This window comes from Oncorhynchus tshawytscha, linkage group LG31, assembly GCF_018296145.1.
Source record: "Oncorhynchus tshawytscha isolate Ot180627B linkage group LG31, Otsh_v2.0, whole genome shotgun sequence".
Lineage (NCBI taxonomy): Eukaryota > Metazoa > Chordata > Actinopteri > Salmoniformes > Salmonidae > Oncorhynchus > Oncorhynchus tshawytscha.
The window spans coordinates 38,899,103-38,921,602 of NC_056459.1; the positions used below are offsets into that span (position 1 = coordinate 38,899,103).

At 46.9% G+C, this 22,500-nt stretch overlaps 1 protein-coding gene across 1 annotated transcript in view; it reads right to left on the minus strand.

Annotated features, from left to right (window-relative positions):
- angpt2b (angiopoietin 2b) overlaps window positions 1-22,500 on the minus strand; it is a 71,540-nt gene that overhangs the window by 12,077 nt on the left and 36,963 nt on the right. The window contains 1 exon segment of the mRNA XM_042310464.1: window positions 8,354-8,520. Within this exon segment, the coding sequence (XP_042166398.1) occupies window positions 8,354-8,520 (167 nt within the window).

The window sequence follows — 22,500 nt, forward strand, 5'->3', positions numbered from 1 at the left end:
TAACAATCTGATGGGTTGGAGATGGGAAAAGGAAGAGGCTGGCTAGTGGAGACTGGAGATGGGAAAAAGGAAGACTGGAGATGGGCTAGTGGAGACTGTTTAACAGTCTGATGGGTTGGAGATGGGAAAAGGAAGAGGCTGGCTAGTGGAGACTGGAGATGGGAAAAGGAAGAGGCCGGCTAGTGGAGACTGGAGATGGGAAAAGGAAGAGGCCGGCTAGTAGAGACTGGAGATGGGAAAAGGAAGAGGCTGGCTAGTGGAGACTGGAGATGGGAAAAGGAAGAGGCTGGCTAGTGGAGACTGGAGATGGAACAATCTGATGGGTTGGAGATGGGAAAAGGAAGAGGCTGGCTAGTGGAGACTGGAGATGGGAAAAGGAAGAGGCCGGCTAGTGGAGACTGGAGATGGGAAAAGGGAAAGACTGGAGATGAAAGAAGGCTGGCTAGTGGAGACTGGAGTTGGGAAAAGGAAGATACCGGCTAGTAGAGACTGGAGATGGGAAAAGGAAGAGGCTGGCTAGTGGAGACTGTTTAACAGTCTGATGGGTTGGAGATGGGAAAAGGAAGAGACCGGCTAGTAGAGACTGGAGATGGGAAAAGGAAGAGGCTGGCTAGTGGAGACTGTTTAACAGTCTGATGGGTTGGAGATGGGAAAAGGAAGAGGCCGGCTAGTAGAGACTGGAGATGGGAAAAGGAAGAGGCCGGCTAGTGGAGACTGGAGATGGGAAAAGGAAGAGGCTGGCTAGTGGAGACTGGAGATGGGAAAAGGAAGAGGCCGGCTAGTGGAGACTGGAGATGGGAAAAGGAAGAGGCCGGCTAGTGGAGACTGGAGATGGGAAAAGGAAGAGGCTGGCTAGTGGAGACTGTTTAACAGTCTGATGGGTTGGAGATGGGAAAAGGAAGAGGCTGGCTAGTGGAGACTGGAGATGGGAAAAGGAAGAGGCTGGCTAGTGGAGACTGTTTAACAGTCTGATGGGTTGGAGATGGGAAAAGGAAGAGGCCGGCTAGTAGAGACTGTTTAACAGTCTGATGGGTTGGAGATGGGAAAAGGAAGAGGTCGGCTAGTGGAGACTGGAGATGGGAAAAGGAAGAGGCTGGCTAGTGGAGACTGGAGATGGGAAAAGGAAGAGGCCGGCTAGTGGAGACTGGAGATGGGAAAAGGAAGAGGCTGGCTAGTGGAGACTGGAGTTGGGAAAAGGAAGAGACCGGCTAGTAGAGACTGGAGATGGGAAAAGGAAGAGGCTGGCTAGTGGAGACTGTTTAACAGTCTGATGGGTTGAGATGGGAAAAGGAAGAGACCGGCTAGTAGAGACTGGAGATGGGAAAAGGAAGAGGCTGGCTAGTGGAGACTGTTTAACAGTCTGATGGGTTGGAGATGGGAAAAGGAAGAGGCCGGCTAGTAGAGACTGGAGATGGGAAAAGGAAGAGGCCGGCTAGTGGAGACTGGAGATGGGAAAAGGAAGAGGCTGGCTAGTGGAGACTGGCTAGTGGAGGCTGGAGATAGGAAAAGGAAGAGGCTGGCTAATGGAGACTGGAGATGGGAAAAGGAAGAGGCTGGCTAGTGGAGGCTGGAGATGGGAAAAGGAAGAGGCCGGCTAATGGAGACTGGAGATGGGAAAAGGAAGAGGCTGGCTAGTGGAGACTGTTTAACAATCTGATGGGTTGGAGATGGGAAAAGGAAGAGGCTGGCTAGTGGAGACTGGAGATGGGATAAGGAAGAGGCTGGCTAGTGGAGACTGGAGATGGGAAAAGGAAGAGGCTGGCTAGTGGAGACTGTTTAACAATCTGATGGGTTGGAGATGGGAAAAGGAAGAGGCTGGCTAGTGGAGACTGGAGATGGGAAAAGGAAGAGGCCGGCTAGTGGAGACTGTTTAACAGTCTGATGGGTTGGAGATGGGAAAAGGAAGAGGCTGGCTAGTGGAGGCTGGAGATGGGAAAAGGAAGAGGCCGGCTAATGGAGACTGGAGATGGGAAAAGGAAGAGGCCGGCTAGTAGAGACTGGAGATGGGATAAGGAAGAGGCTGGCTAGTGGAGACTGGAGATGGGAAAAGGAAGAGGCTGGCTAGTGGAGACTGTTTAACAATCTGATGGGTTGGAGATGGGAAAAGGAAGAGGCTGGCTAGTGGAGACTGGAGATGGGATAAGGAAGAGGCTGGCTAGTGGAGACTGTTTAACAGTCTGATGGGCTGGAGATGGGAAAAGGAAGAGGCCGGCTAGTGGAGACTGGAGATGGGAAAAGGAAGAGGCTGGCTAGTGGAGACTGTTTAACAGTCTGATGGGTTGGAGATGGGAAAAGGAAGAGGCCGGCTAGTAGAGACTGTTTAACAGTCTGATGGGTTGGAGATGGGAAAAGGAAGAGGTCGGCTAGTGGAGACTGGAGATGGGAAAAGGAAGAGGCCGGCTAGTGGAGACTGGAGATGGGAAAAGGAAGAGGCTGGCTAGTGGAGACTGGAGTTGGGAAAAGGAAGATACCGGCTAGTAGAGACTGGAGATGGGAAAAGGAAGAGGCTGGCTAGTGGAGACTGTTTAACAGTCTGATGGGTTGGAGATGGGAAAAGGAAGAGACCGGCTAGTAGAGACTGGAGATGGGAAAAGGAAGAGGCTGGCTAGTGGAGACTGTTTAACAGTCTGATGGGTTGGAGATGGGAAAAGGAAGAGGCCGGCTAGTAGAGACTGGAGATGGGAAAAGGAAGAGGCCGGCTAGTGGAGACTGGAGATGGGAAAAGGAAGAGGCTGGCTAGTGGAGACTGGCTAGTGGAGGCTGGAGATAGGAAAAGGAAGAGGCTGGCTAATGGAGACTGGAGATGGGAAAAGGAAGAGGCTGGCTAGTGGAGGCTGGAGATGGGAAAAGGAAGAGGCCGGCTAATGGAGACTGGAGATGGGAAAAGGAAGAGGCCGGCTAGTAGAGACTGGAGATGGGATAAGGAAGAGGCTGGCTAGTGGAGACTGGAGATGGGAAAAGGAAGAGGCTGGCTAGTGGAGACTGTTTAACAATCTGATGGGTTGGAGATGGGAAAAGGAAGAGGCTGGCTAGTGGAGACTGGAGATGGGATAAGGAAGAGGCTGGCTAGTGGAGACTGTTTAACAGTCTGATGGGCTGGAGATGGGAAAAGGAAGAGGCCGGCTAGTGGAGACTGGAGATGGGAAAAGGAAGAGGCTGGCTAGTGGAGACTGTTTAACAGTCTGATGGGTTGGAGATGGGAAAAGGAAGAGGCTGGCTAGTGGAGACTGGAGATGGGAAAAGGAAGAGGCCGGCTAGTGGAGACTGGAGATGGGAAAAGGAAGAGGCCGGCTAGTGGAGACTGGAGATGGGAAAAGGAAGAGGCCGGCTAGTGGAGACTGGAGATGGGAAAAGGAAGAGGCTGGCTAGTGGAGACTGGAGATGGGAAAAGGAAGAGGCCAGCTAGTGGAGACTGGAGATGGGAAAAGGAAGAGGCCGGCTAGTGGAGACTGGAGATGGGAAAAGGAAGAGGCCGGCTAGTGGAGACTGGAGATGGGAAAAGGAAGAGGCCGGCTAGTGGAGACTGGAGATGGGAAAAGGAAGAGGCTGGCTAGTGGAGACTGGAGATGGGAAAAGGAAGAGGTCGGCTAGTGGAGACTGGAGATGGGAAAAGGAAGAGGCCGGCTAGTGGAGACTGTTTAACAGTCTGATGGGCTGGAGATGGGAAAAGGAAGAGGCTGGCTAGTGGAGACTGTTTAACAGTCTGATGGGCTGGAGATCGAAGCTGATTTTAGACTACCTTTACTCCACACACAGAGACTCATACAAAGCTCTCCCTCATCCTCCATTTGGCAAATCTGACCATAACTTTATCCTCCTGATTCCTGCGTCACAATCAAAAATCTCAAACAGGAAGTACCAGTGATACGCTCAATACAGAAGTGGTCCGATGAAATTGTTGCTAAGCTACAGGACTGTTTCGCTAGCACAGACTGGAATATGTTCTGGGATTCATCCGCACTGATCTAAAGGCTTGAGCTGCTGCTTTCAAGGAACAGGAGACTAATCTGAACAATTATAATAAATCCTGCTATACCCTTTGACGAACCATCAAACAGGCAAAGAATCAATACAGGACAAAAATCTAATTTGAATCCTACTACACTTGTTCTGACACTCGACGGATGTGGCAGGGCTTGCAAACTATCATGGTGTAAAAAGGGAAACCCAGCCGTGAGCTGCCCAGTGACGTGAGCCGACCAGATGAGCTAAATGCCTTCTATGCTTACTTCCGAGGCAAGCAACACTGAACCATAGATGACAGCACCAGCCATTCCGGATGACTGTGTGATCACTGATGTGAGTAAGCCCTTTAAACAGGTTAACATTCACAAGGCCGCAGGTCAACCAGCACATGTACTCAGAACATGCGCTGACCAGCTGGTCTTCACTGACATTTTCATCCTCTCCCTGACCCAGTATGTAATACCTACATGTTTCAAGCAAACCACCATAATCCCTGTGTCCAAGAATGCAAAAGTAACCTGCCTAAACGGCTATTGCCCTGTAGCACTCACATATGTAGCATGAAATGCTTTGAAAGGCTGGTCATGGCTCACATCAACACCATCATCCCAGACACCCTGTATCCACTTCAATTTACATACCGCCCCAACAAATCCACAGATGACGCAATCTCTATTGCACTCCACACTGCCCTTTCCCACCTGGACAAAAGGAACACCTACATGAGAATGCTGTTCATTGACTACAGCACCACAGGCCTCTGGCTGGGGAGGTCCCTAAATTAACCCAACCCTGGAGAGGAAAACCAGCGGAGAGCCAGTGTTCTCAGCATGATAATGTACCTAGCACATACACAACGAGGTGAGATGGAGTGCTGCTCAGCAGAGGTTGGCAACAGGTCTGACAGCTCACCAACACCAGCAACATTCAGGGGGCTTGTCACACACAGAGGAGGATGAATACAGCGCCAACACACTGAGGATTTAAGGTCATTTAATAAGGATGGTCCTGGATCTAAATGTCTAGGTAACTTTGTAGGATTTTAGGTCATTTAAGGATAATCCTGGATCTAAATGTCTAGGTAACGTCGTTACTCATCACAAAGAATATCACTGTGTCTCACATCAACACCATCATCCCAGACACCCTGTATCCACTCCAATTTACATACCGCCCCAACAGATCCACAGATGACGCAATCTCTATAGCACTCCACACTGCCCTTTCCCACCTGGACAAAAGGAACACCTACATGAGAATGCTGTGCATTGACTACAGCTCAGCGTTCAACACCATAGTGCCCTCCAAGCTCATCACTAAGCTAAGGACCCTGGGACTAAACACCTACCTCTAAGGACTCCTCATTCTCCTCCTCCTCTGCTCCTCCCTCTCCTCTTCCTCCCTTCTCCCTCTCCTCCTTCTCTCCTCCTCCCTCTCCTCCTCCTCTCCTCCTCTTCCTCCCTCCTCCCTCTCCTCTTCCTCCTCCCTTTCCTCTTCCTCCTCCCCTCTGGGTCTAACTGCCTGACTCCTCCCCTCTGGCTATGGGTCTGACTGCCTTAGTTACAGGGACAGATGGGAGAGGGGGCTGGCTATGGATATGAGACTGCCTTAGCTACCGATGGTAAAGGGGGCTGGTTATGGGTCTGAATGCCTTAGTTACAGGGAACATTTGGGAGAGGGGGCTGGCTATGGGTCTGACTGCCTTAGTTACAGGAACATTTGGGAGAGGGGCTGGCTATGGGTCTGACTGCCTTAGTTACAGGGAACATTTGGGAGAGGGGGCTGGAGAAGATGTTGCTTTGGCCTGGAAACACTGGGGGAAGGGTTGGGTGCCTTCCTTGGTTGGATGGTTGGAAGAGGTTGGAGTAATTGGGTGGCCGGACTGGTCCAGAGCAGGGGTTGCATATGGATAAGGGGTTGTCTTGTATGGAGAAGGCTAGAGAATAGGTTTTACTGGCCAGAGAAAGCTTGAGAAGGGGGTGAATTAGCCAGAGAAAGCTTGAGAAGAGGTTGAATTAGCCTGAGAAAGATCGAGAAGAGGTTGAATTAGCCAGAGGTTGAATTAGAGAAAGCTTGAGAAGAGGTTGAATTAGCCAGAGAAAGCTTGAGAAGAGGTTGAATTAGCCAGAGAAAGATTGAGAAAGGGATGAATTAGCCAGAGAAAGCTTGAGAAGGGGATGCCTTGGCCGAGTAGGGAATGCATTGGCTGGGTAAAAGCCTAGCACCACAGGCCTCTGGCTGGGGAGGTCCCTAAATGAACCCAACCCTGGAGAGGAAAACCAGCGGAGAGCCAGTGTTCTCAGCATGATAATGTACCTAGCACATACACAACGAGGTGAGATGGAGTGCTGCTCAGCAGAGGTTGGCAACAGGTCTGACAGCTCACCAACACCAGCAACATTCAGGGGGCTTGTCACACACAGAGGAGGATGAATACAGCGCCAACACACTGGGGATTTTAGGTCATTTAATAAGGATGGTCCTGGATCTAAATGTCTAGGTAACTTTGTAGGATTTTAGGTAATTTAAGGATAATCCTGGATCTAAATGTCTAGGTAACTTTGTAGGATTTCAGGTAATTTAAGGATAATCCTGGATCTAAATGTCTAGGTAACTTTGTAGGATTTTAGGTAATTTAAGGATAATCCTGGATCTAAATGTCTAGGTAACTTTGTAGGATTTCAGGTAATTTAAGGATAATCCTGGATCTAAATGTCTAGGTAACTTTGTAGGATTTTAGGTAATTTAAGGATAATCCTGGATCTAAATGTCTAGGTAACGTCATTACTCATCACAAAGAATATCACTGTGTCAAATACCTCCCTGTGTCTCACGTCAAATATCCCATGTCAAATACCTCCAGCCTTTTTCAAACACTGCATCAAATGTTTCTAGACAGATCACATGATCTACTCTTTCGTCCTTTTACTTTCAACCCGGCGATAAGGAAGGGAAGGACTCAGTTAAAGTGCTGGATGATTTGCCAGGGTTACAGGTTAATTCAATTACCTCCAGTCATATATGCCTTTCAGAAACACAATTATTTACCAAACTCTCCCTAGAATCAGGGTTACTTCCACTTAGTTTCCTGATTCGGATCTGATTGAGACATAGCTCTAAGAGCTTAACATGTCAGAAGAGTTTTAACACAATAGTAAGACTGATTGAGGATAAAATCTCACTTAGTGTAAGTGTGAGAAATATGGACTTCGTTCCCTATGAACCCGCAATCCGACCGCAAGTTATAGACTGTTCTCTCTGCTACCACACAGCAAGCAGTACCGATGCACCAAGTCTGGAACCAACAGGACCCTGACCAGCTTCTACCCCCAAACCAGAGACTGTTCTCTCTGCTACCGCACAGCAAGCAGTACTGATGCACCAAGTCTGGAACCAACAGGACCCTGACCAGCTTCTACCCCCAAACCATAGACTGTTTTCTCTGCTACCGCACAGCAAGCAGTACCGATGCACCAAGTCTGGAACCAACAGGACCTGAACAGCATCTACCCCCAAACCATAAGACTGATAAACAAGACTGATAAATAGTTAGTTAACCAATAGCTACCTAGCCTACCTGCATTGACTCTTTTGCCTCATCACATATGCTGCTGTTACTGTCTATTATCTATCCTTTACCCCTACCTACCTACAGTATACTGCTGTTACTGTCTATTATCTATCCTTTACTACCTATCCTTTACCCCTACCTACAGTATACTGTCTATTATCTATCCTTTACCCCTACCTACAGTATACTGTCTGTTATCTATCCTTTACCCCTACCTACAGTATACTGCTGTTACTGTCTATTATCTATCCTTTACCCCTACCTACAGTATACTGCTGTTACTGTCTATTATCTATCCTTTACCCCCTACAGTATACTGCTGTTACTGTCTATTATCTATCCTATACCTACAGTATACTGCTTACTGTCTATTATCTATCCTTTACCCCTACCTACAGTATACTATCCTTTACTGTTACTGTCTATTATCTATCCTTTACCCCTGCCTACAGTATACTGCTGTTACTGTCTATTATCTATCCTTTACCCCCTACCTACAGTATACTGCTGTTACTGTTTATTATCTATCCTTTACCCCTACCTACTGTACAAGTTGTTGTTGTAAATAGCCAAGTTAAAATGTATTTATTCCTTGGTTATTACTTTCCTTTTCTTTCTCTCTGCATTGTTGGGAGGTCAGCATTTCACTGTTCGTCCACACAGGTGGTTTTTGAAGCATGTGTCAAATAATATTTGATTTGATTTGACTCTCAGCCTTCCCTGCTGTGGGATGGTGCATTGCATGCTGGTATCTGTAGTTTTTGTCCACTGTGTCCATATAGAAATGATCGTAATGGGAGCATTGCACGCTGGTACCTGTAGTTTTTGTCCTCTGCGTCTATATAGAAGTGATCGTAGTGGGAGTAGGCCTCGTTCCCCTCGTCATCCTTCAGCTGCACCTGGAGACTGTACTCCTGGGAGCTGGTCAGCAGATGGATGAGGTCATTTCCTGCCCAGTACTCTCCAGAGGGATCCCCGAAACCCTGCAAAGGGTATGGTTAGTGCAAGAGGATAAACTGAACGAAGGGTCACTAACATCGCTTCCGAGGGTACAGATGACATCAACAGAGATGTGTTAAGATGTAAATGTCATTCTAACGTTGAGAGGGATGAAGAGACATGAGGGTTATTATGAGTAAACAGATACATTATTTTGACTGAGGAAAGTGAATGTTAGTCCCTGTATATCTCTGACCTCCTACAGACCGTTAGTCCCTGTATATCTCTGACCTCCTACAGACTGTTAGTCCCTGTATATCTCTGACCTACTACAGACCGTTAGTCCCTGTATATCTCTGACCTACTACAGACCGTTAGTCCCTGTATATCTGGTATATCTGACCTCCTACAGACCGTTAGTCCCTGTATATCTGACCTCCTACAGACTGTTAGTCCCTGTATATCTCTGACCTACTACAGACCGTTAGTCCCTGTATATCTCTGACCTACTACAGAATGTTAGTCCCTGTATATCTCTGACCTCCTACAGACCGTTAGTCCCTGTATATCTCTGACCTACTACAGACCGTTAGTCCCTGTATATCTGGTATATCTCTGACCGACTACAGACCGTTAGTCCCTGTATATCTCTGACCGACTACAGACCGTTAGTCCCTGTATATCTCTGACCTCCTACAGACTGTTAGTCCCTGTATATCTGGTATATCTCTGACCTACTACAGACCGTTAGTCCCTGTATATCTCTGACCTCCTACAGACCGTTAGTCCCTGTATATCTCTGACCTCCTACAGACCGTTAGTCCCTGTATATCTGGTATATCTCTGACCGACTACAGACCGTTAGTCCCTGTATATCTCTGACCGACTACAGACCGTTAGTCCCTGTATATCTCTGACCTCCTACAGACCGTTAGTCCCTGTATATCTCTGACCTCCTACAGACTGTTAGTCCCTGTATATCTCTGACCTCCTACAGACTGTTAGTCCCTGTATATCTGGTATATCTCTGACCTACTACAGACCGTTAGTCCCTGTATATCTCTGACCTCCTACAGACCGTTAGTCCCTGTATATCTCTGACCTCCTACAGACCGTTAGTCCCTGTATATCTGGTATATCTCTGACCGACTACAGACCGTTAGTCCCTGTATATCTCTGACCGACTACAGACCGTTAGTCCCTGTATATCTCTGACCTCCTACAGACCGTTAGTCCCTGTATATCTCTGACCTCCTACAGACTGTTAGTCCCTGTATATCTCTGACCTCCTACAGACCGTTAGTCCCTGTATATCTCTAACCTACTACAGACTGTTAGTCCCTGTATATCTCTGACCTCCTACAGACCGTTAGTCTCTGTATATCTCTGACCTCCTACAGACCGTTAGTCCCTGTATATCTCTGACCTCCTACAGACCGTTAGTCCCTGTATATCTCTGACCTCCTACAGACCGTTAGTCCCTGTATATCTCTGACCTCCTACAGACCATTAGTCCCTGTATATCTCTGACCTACTACAGACCGTTAGTCCCTGTATATCTCTGACCTACTACAGACCGTTAGTCCCTGTATATCTGGTATATCTCTGACCTACTACAGACCGTTAGTCCCTGTATATCTCTGACCTACTACAGACCGTTAGTCCCTCTGACCTCCTACAGACCGTATATCTGGTTTATCTCTGACCTCCTACAGACCGTTAGTCCCTGTATATCTCTGACCGACTACAGACCGTTAGTCCCTGTATATCTGGTATATCTCTGACCTCCTACAGACTGTTAGTCCCTGTATATCTCTGACCGACTACAGACCGTTAGTCCCTGTATATCTCTGAACTCCTACAGACCGTTAGTCCCTGTATATCTGGTATATCTCTGACCTCCTACAGACCGTTAGTCCCTGTATATCTCTGACCTCCTACAGACTGTTAGTCCCTGTATATCTCTGACCTACTACAGACCGTTAGTCCCTGTATATCTCTGACCTCCTACAGACCGTTAGTCCCTGTATATCTCTAACCTACTACAGACCGTTAGTCCCTGTATATCTGGTATATCTCTGACCTCCTACAGACCGTTAGTCCCTGTATATCTCTGACCGACTACAGACCGTTAGTCCCTGTATATCTCTGACCTACTACAGACTGTTAGTCCCTGTATATCTCTGACCTACTACAGACCGTTAGTCCCTGTATATCTCTGACCTACTACAGACCGTTAGTCCCTGTATATCTGGTATATCTCTGACCTACTACAGACCGTTAGTCCCTGTATATCTCTGACCTCCTACAGACCGTTAGTCCCTGTATATCTGGTATATCTCTGACCTCCTACAGACCGTTTGTCCCTGTATATCTCTGACCTACTACAGACCGTTAGTCCCTGTATATCTCTGACCTACTACAGACCGTTAGACCCTGTATATCTGGTATATCTCTGACCTACTACAGACCGTTAGTCCCTGTATATCTGGTATATCTCTGACCTACTACAGACTGTTAGTCCCTGTATATCTGACCTCCTACAGACCGTTAGTCCCTGTATATCTCTGACCTACTACAGACTGTTAGTCCCTGTATATCTGGTATATCTCTGACCTACTACAGACCGTTAGTCCCTGTATATCTCTGACCTCCTACAGACCATTAGTCCCTGTATATCTCTGACCTCCTACAGACCGTTAGTCCCTGTATATCTCTGACCTCCTACAGACCGTTAGTCCCTGTATATCTCTGACCTACTACAGACCGTTAGTCCCTGTATATCTGGTATATCTCTGACCTACTACAGACTGTTAGTCAATGTATATCTCTGACCTCCTACAGACCGTTAGTCCCTGTATATCTCTGACCTCCTACAGACCGTTAGTCCCTGTATATCTCTGACCTCCTACAGACCGTTAGTCCCTGTATATCTCTGACCTCCTACAGACCGTTAGTCCCTGTATATCTCTGACCTCCTACAGACCGTTAGTCCCTGTATATCTGGTATATCTCTGACCTCCTACAGACCGTTAGTCCCTGTATATCTCTGACCGCCTACAGACCGTTAGTCCCTGTATATCTCTGACCTCCTACAGACCGTTAGTCCCTGTATATCTGGTATATCTCTGACCTACTACAGACCGTTAGTCCCTGTATATCTCTGACCGACTACAGACCGTTAGTCCCTGTATATCTCTGACCTCCTACAGACCGTTAGTCCCTGTATATCTCTGACCTCCTACAGACCGTTAGTCCCTGTATATCTGGTATATCTCTGACCTACTACAGACCGTTAGTCCCTGTATATCTCTGACCTCCTACAGACCGTTAGTCCCTGTATATCTCTGACCTCCTACAGACCGTTAGTCCCTGTATATCTGGTATATCTCTGACCTACTACAGACCGTTAGTCCCTGTATATCTCTGACCTCCTACAGACCGTTAGTCCCTGTATATCTCTGACCTCCTACAGACCGTTAGTCCCTGTATATCTGGTATATCTCTGACCGACTACAGACCGTTAGTCCCTGTATATCTCTGACCGACTACAGACCGTTAGTCCCTGTATATCTCTGACCTCCTACAGACCGTTAGTCCCTGTATATCTCTGGCCTCCTACAGACTGTTAGTCCCTGTATATCTCTGACCTCCTACAGACCGTTAGTCCCTGTATATCTCTGACCTCCTACAGACCGTTAGTCCCTGTATATCTCTAACCTACTACAGACTGTTAGTCCCTGTATATCTCTGACCTCCTACAGACCGTTAGTCTCTGTATATCTCTGACCTCCTACAGACCGTTAGTCCCTGTATATCTCTGACCTCCTACAGACCGTTAGTCCCTGTATATCTCTGACCTCCTACAGACCGTTAGTCCCTGTATATCTCTGACCTCCTACAGACCATTAGTCCCTGTATATCTCTGACCTACTACAGACCGTTAGTCCCTGTATATCTGGTATATCTCTGACCTACTACAGACCGTTAGTCCCTGTATATCTCTGACCTACTACAGACCGTTAGTCCCTGTATATCTGGTTTATCTCTGACCTCCTACAGACCGTTAGTCCCTGTATATCTCTGACCGACTACAGACCGTTAGTCCCTGTATATCTGGTATATCTCTGACCTCCTACAGACCGTTAGTCCCTGTATATCTCTGACCGACTACAGACCGTTAGTCCCTGTATATCTCTGAACTCCTACAGACTGTTAGTCCCTGTATATCTGGTATATCTCTGACCTCCTACAGACCGTTAGTCCCTGTATATCTCTGACCTCCTACAGACTGTTAGTCCCTGTATATCTCTGACCTACTACAGACCGTTAGTCCCTGTATATCTCTGACCTCCTACAGACCGTTAGTCCCTGTATATCTCTAACCTACTACAGACCGTTAGTCCCTGTATATCTGGTATATCTCTGACCTCCTACAGACCGTTAGTCCCTGTATATCTCTGACCGACTACAGACCGTTAGTCCCTGTATATCTCTGACCTCCTACAGACCATTAGTCCCTGTATATCTGGTATATCTCTGACCTACTACAGACCGTTAGTCCCTGTATATCTCTGACCGACTACAGACCGTTAGTCCCTGTATATCTCTGACCTCCTACAGACCGTTAGTCCCTGTATATCTCTGACCTCCTACAGACCGTTAGTCCCTGTATATCTCTGACCTCCTACAGACCGTTAGTCCCTGTATATCTCTGACCTCCTACAGACCGTTAGTCCCTGTATATCTGGTATATCTCTGACCGACTACAGACCGTTAGTCCCTGTATATCTCTGACCTCCTACAGACCGTTAGTCCCTGTATATCTCTGACCTCCGACAGACCGTTAGTCCCTGTATATCTCTGACCTCCTACAGACTGTTAGTCCCTGTATATCCTCCTACAGACCTCCTACAGACCTCTGACCTCCTACAGTCCCAGACTGTTATATCTCTGACCTCCTACAGACCGTTAGTCCCTGTATATCTCTGACCTACTACAGACTGTTAGTCCCTGTATATCTCTGACCTCCTACAGACCGTTAGTCCCTGTATATCTCTGACCTCCTACAGACCGTTAGTCCCTGTATATCTCTGACCTCCTACAGACCGTTAGTCCCTGTATATCTCTGACCTCCTACAGACCGTTAGTCCCTGTATATCTCTGACCTACTACAGACCGTTAGTCCCTGTATATCTGGTATATCTCTGACCTACTACAGACCGTTAGTCCCTGTATATCTCTGACCTACTACAGACCGTTAGTCCCTGTATATCTGGTTTATCTCTGACCTACTACAGACCGTTAGTCCCTGTATATCTCTGACCGACTACAGACTGTTAGTCCCTGTATATCTGGTATATCTCTGACCTACTACAGACCGTTAGTCCCTGTATATCTCTGACCTACTACAGACCGTTAGTCCCTGTATATCTGGTATATCTCTGACCTCCTACAGACCGTTAGTTCCTGTATATCTCTGACCGACTACAGACTGTTAGTCCCTGTATATCTCTGACCGACTACAGACCGTTAGTCCCTGTATATCTGGTATATCTCTGACCTCCTACAGACCGTTAGTCCCTGTATATCTCTGACCGACTACAGACCGTTAGTCCCTGTATATCTCTGAACTCCTACAGACCGTTAGTCCCTGTATATCTGGTATATCTCTGACCTCCTACAGACCGTTAGTCCCTGTATATCTCTGACCTCCTACAGACCGTTAGTCCCTGTATATCTCTGACCGACTACAGACCGTTAGTCCCTGTATATCTCTGACCTACTACAGACTGTTAGTCCCTGTATATCTCTGACCTACTACAGACCGTTAGTCCCTGTATATCTCTGACCTACTACAGACCGTTAGTCCCTGTATATCTGGTATATCTCTGACCTACTACAGACCGTTAGTCCCTGTATATCTCTGACCTCCTACAGACCGTTAGTCCCTGTATATCTCTGACCGACTACAGACCGTTAGTCCCTGTATATCTCTGAACTCCTACAGACCGTTAGTCCCTGTATATCTGGTATATCTCTGACCTCCTACAGACCGTTAGTCCCTGTATATCTCTGACCTCCTACAGACCGTTAGTCCCTGTATATCTCTGACCGACTACAGACCGTTAGTCCCTGTATATCTCTGACCTCCTACAGACTGTTAGTCCCTGTATATCTATGACCTACTACAGACCGTTAGTCCCTGTATATCTCTGACCTACTACAGACCGTTAGTCCCTGTATATCTGGTATATCTCTGACCTACTACAGACCGTTAGTCCCTGTATATCTCTGACCTCCTACAGACCGTTAGTCCCTGTATATCTGGTATATCTCTGACCTCCTACAGACCGTTTGTCCCTGTATATCTCTGACCTACTACAGACCGTTAGTCCCTGTATATCTCTGACCTACTACAGACCGTTAGACCCTGTATATCTGGTATATCTCTGACCTACTACAGACTGTTAGTCCCTGTATATCTGACCTCCTACAGACCGTTAGTCCCTGTATATCTCTGACCTACTACAGACTGTTAGTCCCTGTATATCTGGTATATCTCTGACCTACTACAGACCGTTAGTCCCTGTATATCTCTGACCTCCTACAGACCATTAGTCCCTGTATATCTCTGACCTCCTACAGACCGTTAGTCCCTGTATATCTCTGACCTCCTACAGACCGTTAATCCCTGTATATCTCTGACCTACTACAGACCGTTAGTCCCTGTATATCTGGTATATCTCTGACCTACTACAGACTGTTAGTCCCTGTATATCTCTGACCTCCTACAGACCGTTAGTCCCTGTATATCTCTGACCTCCTACAGACCGTTAGTCCCTGTATATCTCTGACCTCCTACAGACCGTTAGTCCCTGTATATCTCTGACCTCCTACAGACTGTTAGTCCCTGTATATCTGGTATATCTCTGACCTACTACAGACCGTTAGTCCCTGTATATCTCTGACCTCCTACAGACCATTAGTCCCTGTATATCTCTGACCTCCTACAGACCGTTAGTCCCTGTATATCTCTGACCTCCTACAGACCGTTAGTCCCTGTATATCTCTGACCTCCTACATACCGTTAGTCCCTTTATATCTCTGACCTCCTACAGACCGTTAGTCCCTGTATATCTCTGACCTCCTACAGACCGTTAGTCCCTGTATATCTGGTATATCTCTGACCTCCTACAGACCGTTAGTCCCTGTATATCTCTGACCGCCTACAGACCGTTAGTCCCTGTATATCTCTGACCTCCTACAGACCGTTAGTCCCTGTATATCTGGTATATCTCTGACCTACTACAGACCGTTAGTCCCTGTATATCTCTGACCGACTACAGACCGTTAGTCCCTGTATATCTCTGACCTCCTACAGACCGTTAGTCCCTGTATATCTCTGACCTCCTACAGACCGTTAGTCCCTGTATATCTCTGACCTCCTACAGACCGTTAGTCCCTGTATATCTCTGACCTCCTACAGACCGTTAGTCCCTGTATGTCTGGTATATCTCTGACCGACTACAGACCGTTAGTCCCTGTATATCTCTGACCTCCTACAGACCGTTAGTCCCTGTATATCTCTGACCTCCTACAGACCGTTAGTCCCTGTATATCTCTGACCTCCTACAGACTGTTAGTCCCTGTATATCTCTGACCTCCTACAGACCGTTAGTCCCTGTATATCTCTGACCTCCTACAGACCGTTAGTCCCTGTATATCTCTGACCTACTACAGACTGTTAGTCCCTGTATATCTCTGACCTCCTACAGACCGTTAGTCCCTGTATATCTCTGACCTCCTACAGACCGTTAGTCCCTGTATATCTCTGACCTCCTACAGACCGTTAGTCCCTGTATATCTCTGACCTCCTACAGACCGTTAGTCCCTGTATATCTCTGACCTCCTACAGACCGTTAGTCCCTGTATATCTCTGACCTACTACAGACCGTTAGTCCCTGTATATCTGGTATATCTCTGACCTACTACAGACCGTTAGTCCCTGTATATCTCTGACCTACTACAGACCGTTAGTCCCTGTATATCTGGTTTATCTCTGACCTACTACAGACCGTTAGTCCCTGTATATCTCTGACCGACTACAGACTGTTAGTCCCTGTATATCTGGTATATCTCTGACCTACTACAGACCGTTAGTCCCTGTATATCTCTGACCTACTACAGACCGTTAGTCCCTGTATATCTGGTATATCTCTGACCTCCTACAGACCGTTAGTCCCTGTATATCTCTGACCGACTACAGACTGTTAGTCCCTGTATATCTCTGACCGACTACAGACCGTTAGTCCCTGTATATCTGGTATATCTCTGACCTCCTACAGACCGTTTGTCCCTGTATATCTCTGACCGACTACAGACCGTTAGTCCCTGTATATCTCTGAACTCCTACAGACCGTTAGTCCCTGTATATCTGGTATATCTCTGACCTCCTACAGACCGTTAGTCCCTGTATATCTCTGACCTCCTACAGACTGTTAGTCCCTGTATATCTCTGACCTACTACAGACCGTTAGTCCCTGTATATCTCTGACCTCCTACAGACCGTTAGTCCCTGTATATCTCTGACCTCCTACAGACCGTTAGTCCCTGTATATCTGGTATATCTCTGACCTCCTACAGACCGTTAGTCCCTGTATATCTCTGACCTCCTACAGACTGTTAGTCCCTGTATATCTCTGACCTCCTACAGACCGTTAGTCCCTGTATATCTCTGACCTCCTACAGACTGTTAGTCCCTGTATATCTCTGACCTCCTACAGACCGTTAGTCCCTGTATATCTCTGACCTCCTACAGACCGTTAGTCCCTGTATATCTCTGACCTACTACAGACCGTTAGTCCCTGTATATCTCTGACCTCCTACAGACCGTTAGTCCCTGTATATCTCTGACCTCCTACAGACCGTTAGTCCCTGTATATCTCTGACCTCCTACAGACCGTTAGTCCCTGTATATCTCTGACCTCCTACAGACCGTTAGTCCCTGTATATCTCTGACCTCCTACAGACCGTTAGTCCCTGTATATCTCTGACCTCCTACAGACCGTTAGTCCCTGTATATCTCTGACCTCCTACAGACCGTTAGTCCCTGTATATCTCTGACCTACTACAGACCGTTAGTCCCTGTATATCTGGTATATCTCTGACCTACTACAGACCGTTAGTCCCTGTATATCTCTGACCTACTACAGACCGTTAGTCCCTGTATATCTGGTATATCTCTGACCTACTACAGACCGTTAGTCCCTGTATATCTCTGACCTACTACAGACCGTTAGTCCCTGTATATCTGGTATATCTCTGACCTCCTACAGACCGTTAGTCCCTGTATATCTCTGACCGACTACAGACTGTTAGTCCCTGTATATCTCTGACCGACTACAGACCGTTAGTCCCTGTATATCTGGTATATCTCTGACCTCCTACAGACCGTTAGTCCCTGTATATCTCTGACCGACTACAGACCGTTAGTCCCTGTATATCTCTGAACTCCTACAGACCGTTAGTCCCTGTATATCTGTTATATCTCTGACCTCCTACAGACCGTTAGTCCCTGTATATCTCTGACCTCCTACAGACTGTTAGTCCCTGTATATCTCTGACCTACTACAGACCATTAGTCCCTGTATATCTCTGACCTCCTACAGACCGTTAGTCCCTGTATATCTCTGACCTCCTACAGACCGTTAGTCCCTGTATATCTCTGACCGACTACAGACCGTTAGTCCCTGTATATCTCTGACCTACTACAGACTGTTAGTCCCTGTATATCTCTGACCTACTACAGACCGTTAGTCCCTGTATATCTGGTATATCTCTGACCTACTACAGACCGTTAGTCCCTGTATATCTCTGACCTCCTACAGACCGTTAGTCCCTGTATATCTGGTATATCTCTGACCTCCTACAGACCGTTAGTCCCTGTATATCTATGACCTACTACAGACCGTTAGTCCCTGTATATCTCTGACCTACTACAGACCGTTAGTCCCTGTATATCTGGTATATCTCTGACCTACTACAGACTGTTAGTCCCTGTATATCTCTGACCTCCTACAGACCGTTAGTCCCTGTATATCTCTGACCTACTACAGACTGTTAGTCCCTGTATATCTGGTATATCTCTGACCTACTACAGACCGTTAGTCCCTGTATATCTCTGACCTCCTACAGACCATTAGTCCCTGTATATCTCTGACCTCCTACAGACCGTTAGTCCCTGTATATCTCTGACCTCCTACAGACCGTTAGTCCCTGTATATCTCTGACCTCCTACAGACCGTTAGTCCCTGTATATCTCTGACCTCCTACAGACCGTTAGTCCCTGTATATCTCTGACCTCCTACAGACCGTTAGTCCCTGTATATCTGGTATATCTCTGACCTCCTACAGACCGTTAGTCCCTGTATATCTGGTATATCTCTGACCTACTACAGACCGTTAGTCCCTGTATATCTCTGACCTCCTACAGACCGTTAGTCCCTGTATATCTCTGACTTCCTACAGACCGTTAGTCCCTGTATATCTGGTATATCTCTGACCTCCTACAGACTGTTAGTCCCTGTATATCTCTGACCTCCTACAGACCGTTAGTCCCTGTATATCTGGTATATCTCTGACCTCCTACAGACCGTTAGTCCCTGTATATCTCTGACCTCCTACAGACTGTTGGTCCCTGTATATCTCTGACCTACTACAGACCGTTAGTCCCTGTATATCTCTGACCTACTACAGACCGTTAGTCCCTGTATATCTGGTATATCTCTGACCTACTACAGACCGTTAGTCCCTGTATATCTCTGACCTCCTACAGACCGTTAGTCCCTGTATATCTGGTATATCTCTGACCTCCTACAGACCGTTAGTCCCTGTATATCTGACCTCCTACAGACCGTTAGTCCCTGTATATCTCTGACCTACTACAGACCGTTAGTCCCTGTATATCTGGTATATCTCTGACCTACTACAGACTGTTAGTCCCTGTATATCTCTGACCTCCTACAGACCGTTAGTCCCTGTATATCTCTGACCTACTACAGACTGTTAGTCCCTGTATATCTGGTATATCTCTGGCCTACTACAGACCGTTAGTCCCTGTATATCTCTGACCTCCTACAGACCGTTAGTCCCTGTATATCTCTGACCTCCTACAGACCATTAGTCCCTGTTTATCTCAGACCTCCTACAGACCGTTAGTCCCTGTATATCTCTGACCTCCTACAGACCGTTAGTCCCTGTATATCTCTGACCTCCTACAGACTGTTAGTCCCTGTATATCTCTGACCTACTACAGACCGTTAGTCCCTGTATATCTGGTACATCTCTGACCTCCTACAGACCGTTAGTCCCTGTATATCTGGTATATCTCTGACCTACTACAGACCGTTAGTCCCTGTATATCTCTGACCTCCTACAGACCGTTAGTCCCTGTATATCTGGTATATCTCTGACCTACTACAGACCGTTAGTCCCTGTATATCTCTGACCTCCTACAGACCGTTAGTCCCTGTATATCTCTGACTTCCTACAGACCGTTAGTCCCTGTATATCTCTGACTTCCTACAGACCGTTAGTCCCTGTATATCTGGTATATCTCTGACCTACTACAGACCGTTAGTCCCTGTATATCTCTGACCTCCTACAGACCGTTAGTCCCTGTATATCTGGTATATCTCTGACCTACTACAGACCGTTAGTCCCTGTATATCTCTGAACTACTACAGACAGCGTAGCCTAGTGGTTAGAGCGTTGGTCTAGTAACCGGACGGTTGCAACTTCAAATCCCCGAGCTGACAAGTTACAAATCTGTCGTTCTGCCTCTGAACAGGCAGTTAACCCACTGTTCCTAGGTCGTCATTGAATATAAGAATTTGTTCTTAACTGACTTGCCTAGTTAGATAAAGGTTAAACAAAATAAACAGTTAGTCCCTGCATTTCTCTGACCTACTCTCTCTCTCCTCTGTCTGTCAGTTCTTGTTGGTTGTGAGAACGAGGTCTGGGAGTGTTTGCTATCTGTCCAGAAGGCCTGATTTTACTCTGACGTTAAACTCCATACTCCCACGCTCTGACTGGGGCCAAATATTTATCATCCACTTGTGAAAATATTGTTCTTGAGAAAAATATATTGAAAAAGCATGTTTGTTGCGCGATCCATTTTTGACTATTTCATTTCCAAACCAAACAATTAAATCTGCTGCAGAAGGAAGTGAATCGGCAACTCGTTTAATCAAACAGCCAAAAGCAGAGTCTCTAGTATCCTCAGACTGTGATTTAAGGATCTCAAAGAGAACCATGCATTTCCCTTCCATGTGTCGTTTCTGTATATCATGACTATTGACGGCAGTGAGAACAGCAGATCAGTTTGTGAGTATTGGACAACATTGCAATTGAGTCCAAAGTGTCACCCTATTGCGTATATAGTGCCCTACTTTTGACCTGAGTCCTATAGGCCACCTATGAACCCTGGTTAAAAGTAGTGCACTATATAGGGAGAAGGGTAGCATTTGGGACACAGTTGGGATTTCCCTACTACAGCAGGATCTAAAGCTGGGACAAACAGTTAACATCCTGTTAACTAGTCTCTCTAGAACCCCCAGTACTCTACAAGGGATCTCTACTGGTCCTGTTAACTAGTCCCTATGACCCCCAGTACTCTACATGGGATCTCTACTGGTCCTGTTAACTAGTCTCTCTAGAACCCCCAGTACTCTACAAGGGATCTCTACTGGTCCTGTTAACTAGTCTCTCTAGAACCCCCAGTACTCTACAAGGGATCTCTACTGGTCCTGTTAACTAGTCTCTCTAGAACCCCCAGTACTCTACATGGGATCTCTACTGGTCCTGTTAACTAGTCCCTATGACCCCCAGTACTCTACATGGGATCTCTACTGGTCCTGTTAACTAGTCTTTCTAGGACCCCCAGTACTCTACATGGGATGGATGGATGGATGGATGGATGGATGGATGGATGGATGGATGGATGGATGGATGGATGGATGGATGGATGGATGGATGGATGGATGGATGGATGGATGGATGGATGGATGGATGGATGGATGGATGGATGGATGGATGGATGGATGGATGGATGGATGGATGGATGGATGGATGGATGGATGGATGGATGGATGGATGGATGGATGGATGGATGGATGGATGGATGGATGGATGGATGGATGGATGGATGGATGGATGGATGGATGGATGGATGGATGGATGGATGTCTGTCTGTCTGTCTGTCTGTCTGTCTGTCTGTCTGTCTGTCTGTCTGTCTGTCTGTCTGTCTGTCTGTCTGTCTGTCTGTCTGTCTGTCTGTCTGTCTGATGTCTGTCTGTCTGTCTGTCTGTCTGTCTGTCTGTCTGTCTGTCTGTCTGTCTGTCTGTCTGTCTGTCTGTCTGTCTGTCTGTCTGTCTGTCTGTCTGTCTGTCTGTCTGTCTGTCTGTGTGAGCCTCTGATGTGGTGTGGTGAGTGTGTGTAGGGATCGGACACCGTCAGGGAGGGACAGAGAGAGTGCAGGTGCAACAACAGGGAGTGTCATAGGGGAACAAGCGGTGTGGCCTACCAAAACAACCAGGGTCATCCCAGATCACAGATCTGTCTGTATCCCACGCCTCAGATTGATTGAAACCTGCTGTCTAGTCAGAGGGATGAATCCAGGACCACTGACACCCCCCCCCACCCCCTGATCTGACAAACTGTTATAACAACCCACCTGTGATTCAGAGACTTTGCTATCTTGATTTTGGATGAAGTCTTGTGACAAAAACAGATTCCCAAACTAAATAAATGACGTTCTCTCATACACTCTGAGAATTGTCCACGATAACACACTGAAATAAAAGTCTGACTTTATTTAAAACAAATGATGTTAGATATTTGAAAGACACACAGAAAAAGACTTGTGTTGAGAACGTAATGTGAAAGAGTGAAAGAGACAACCCAGCCTCTGTCTACTATTTCAGTGAAATACTACAGAAGAGGACTCCGCTTACAATGACCTA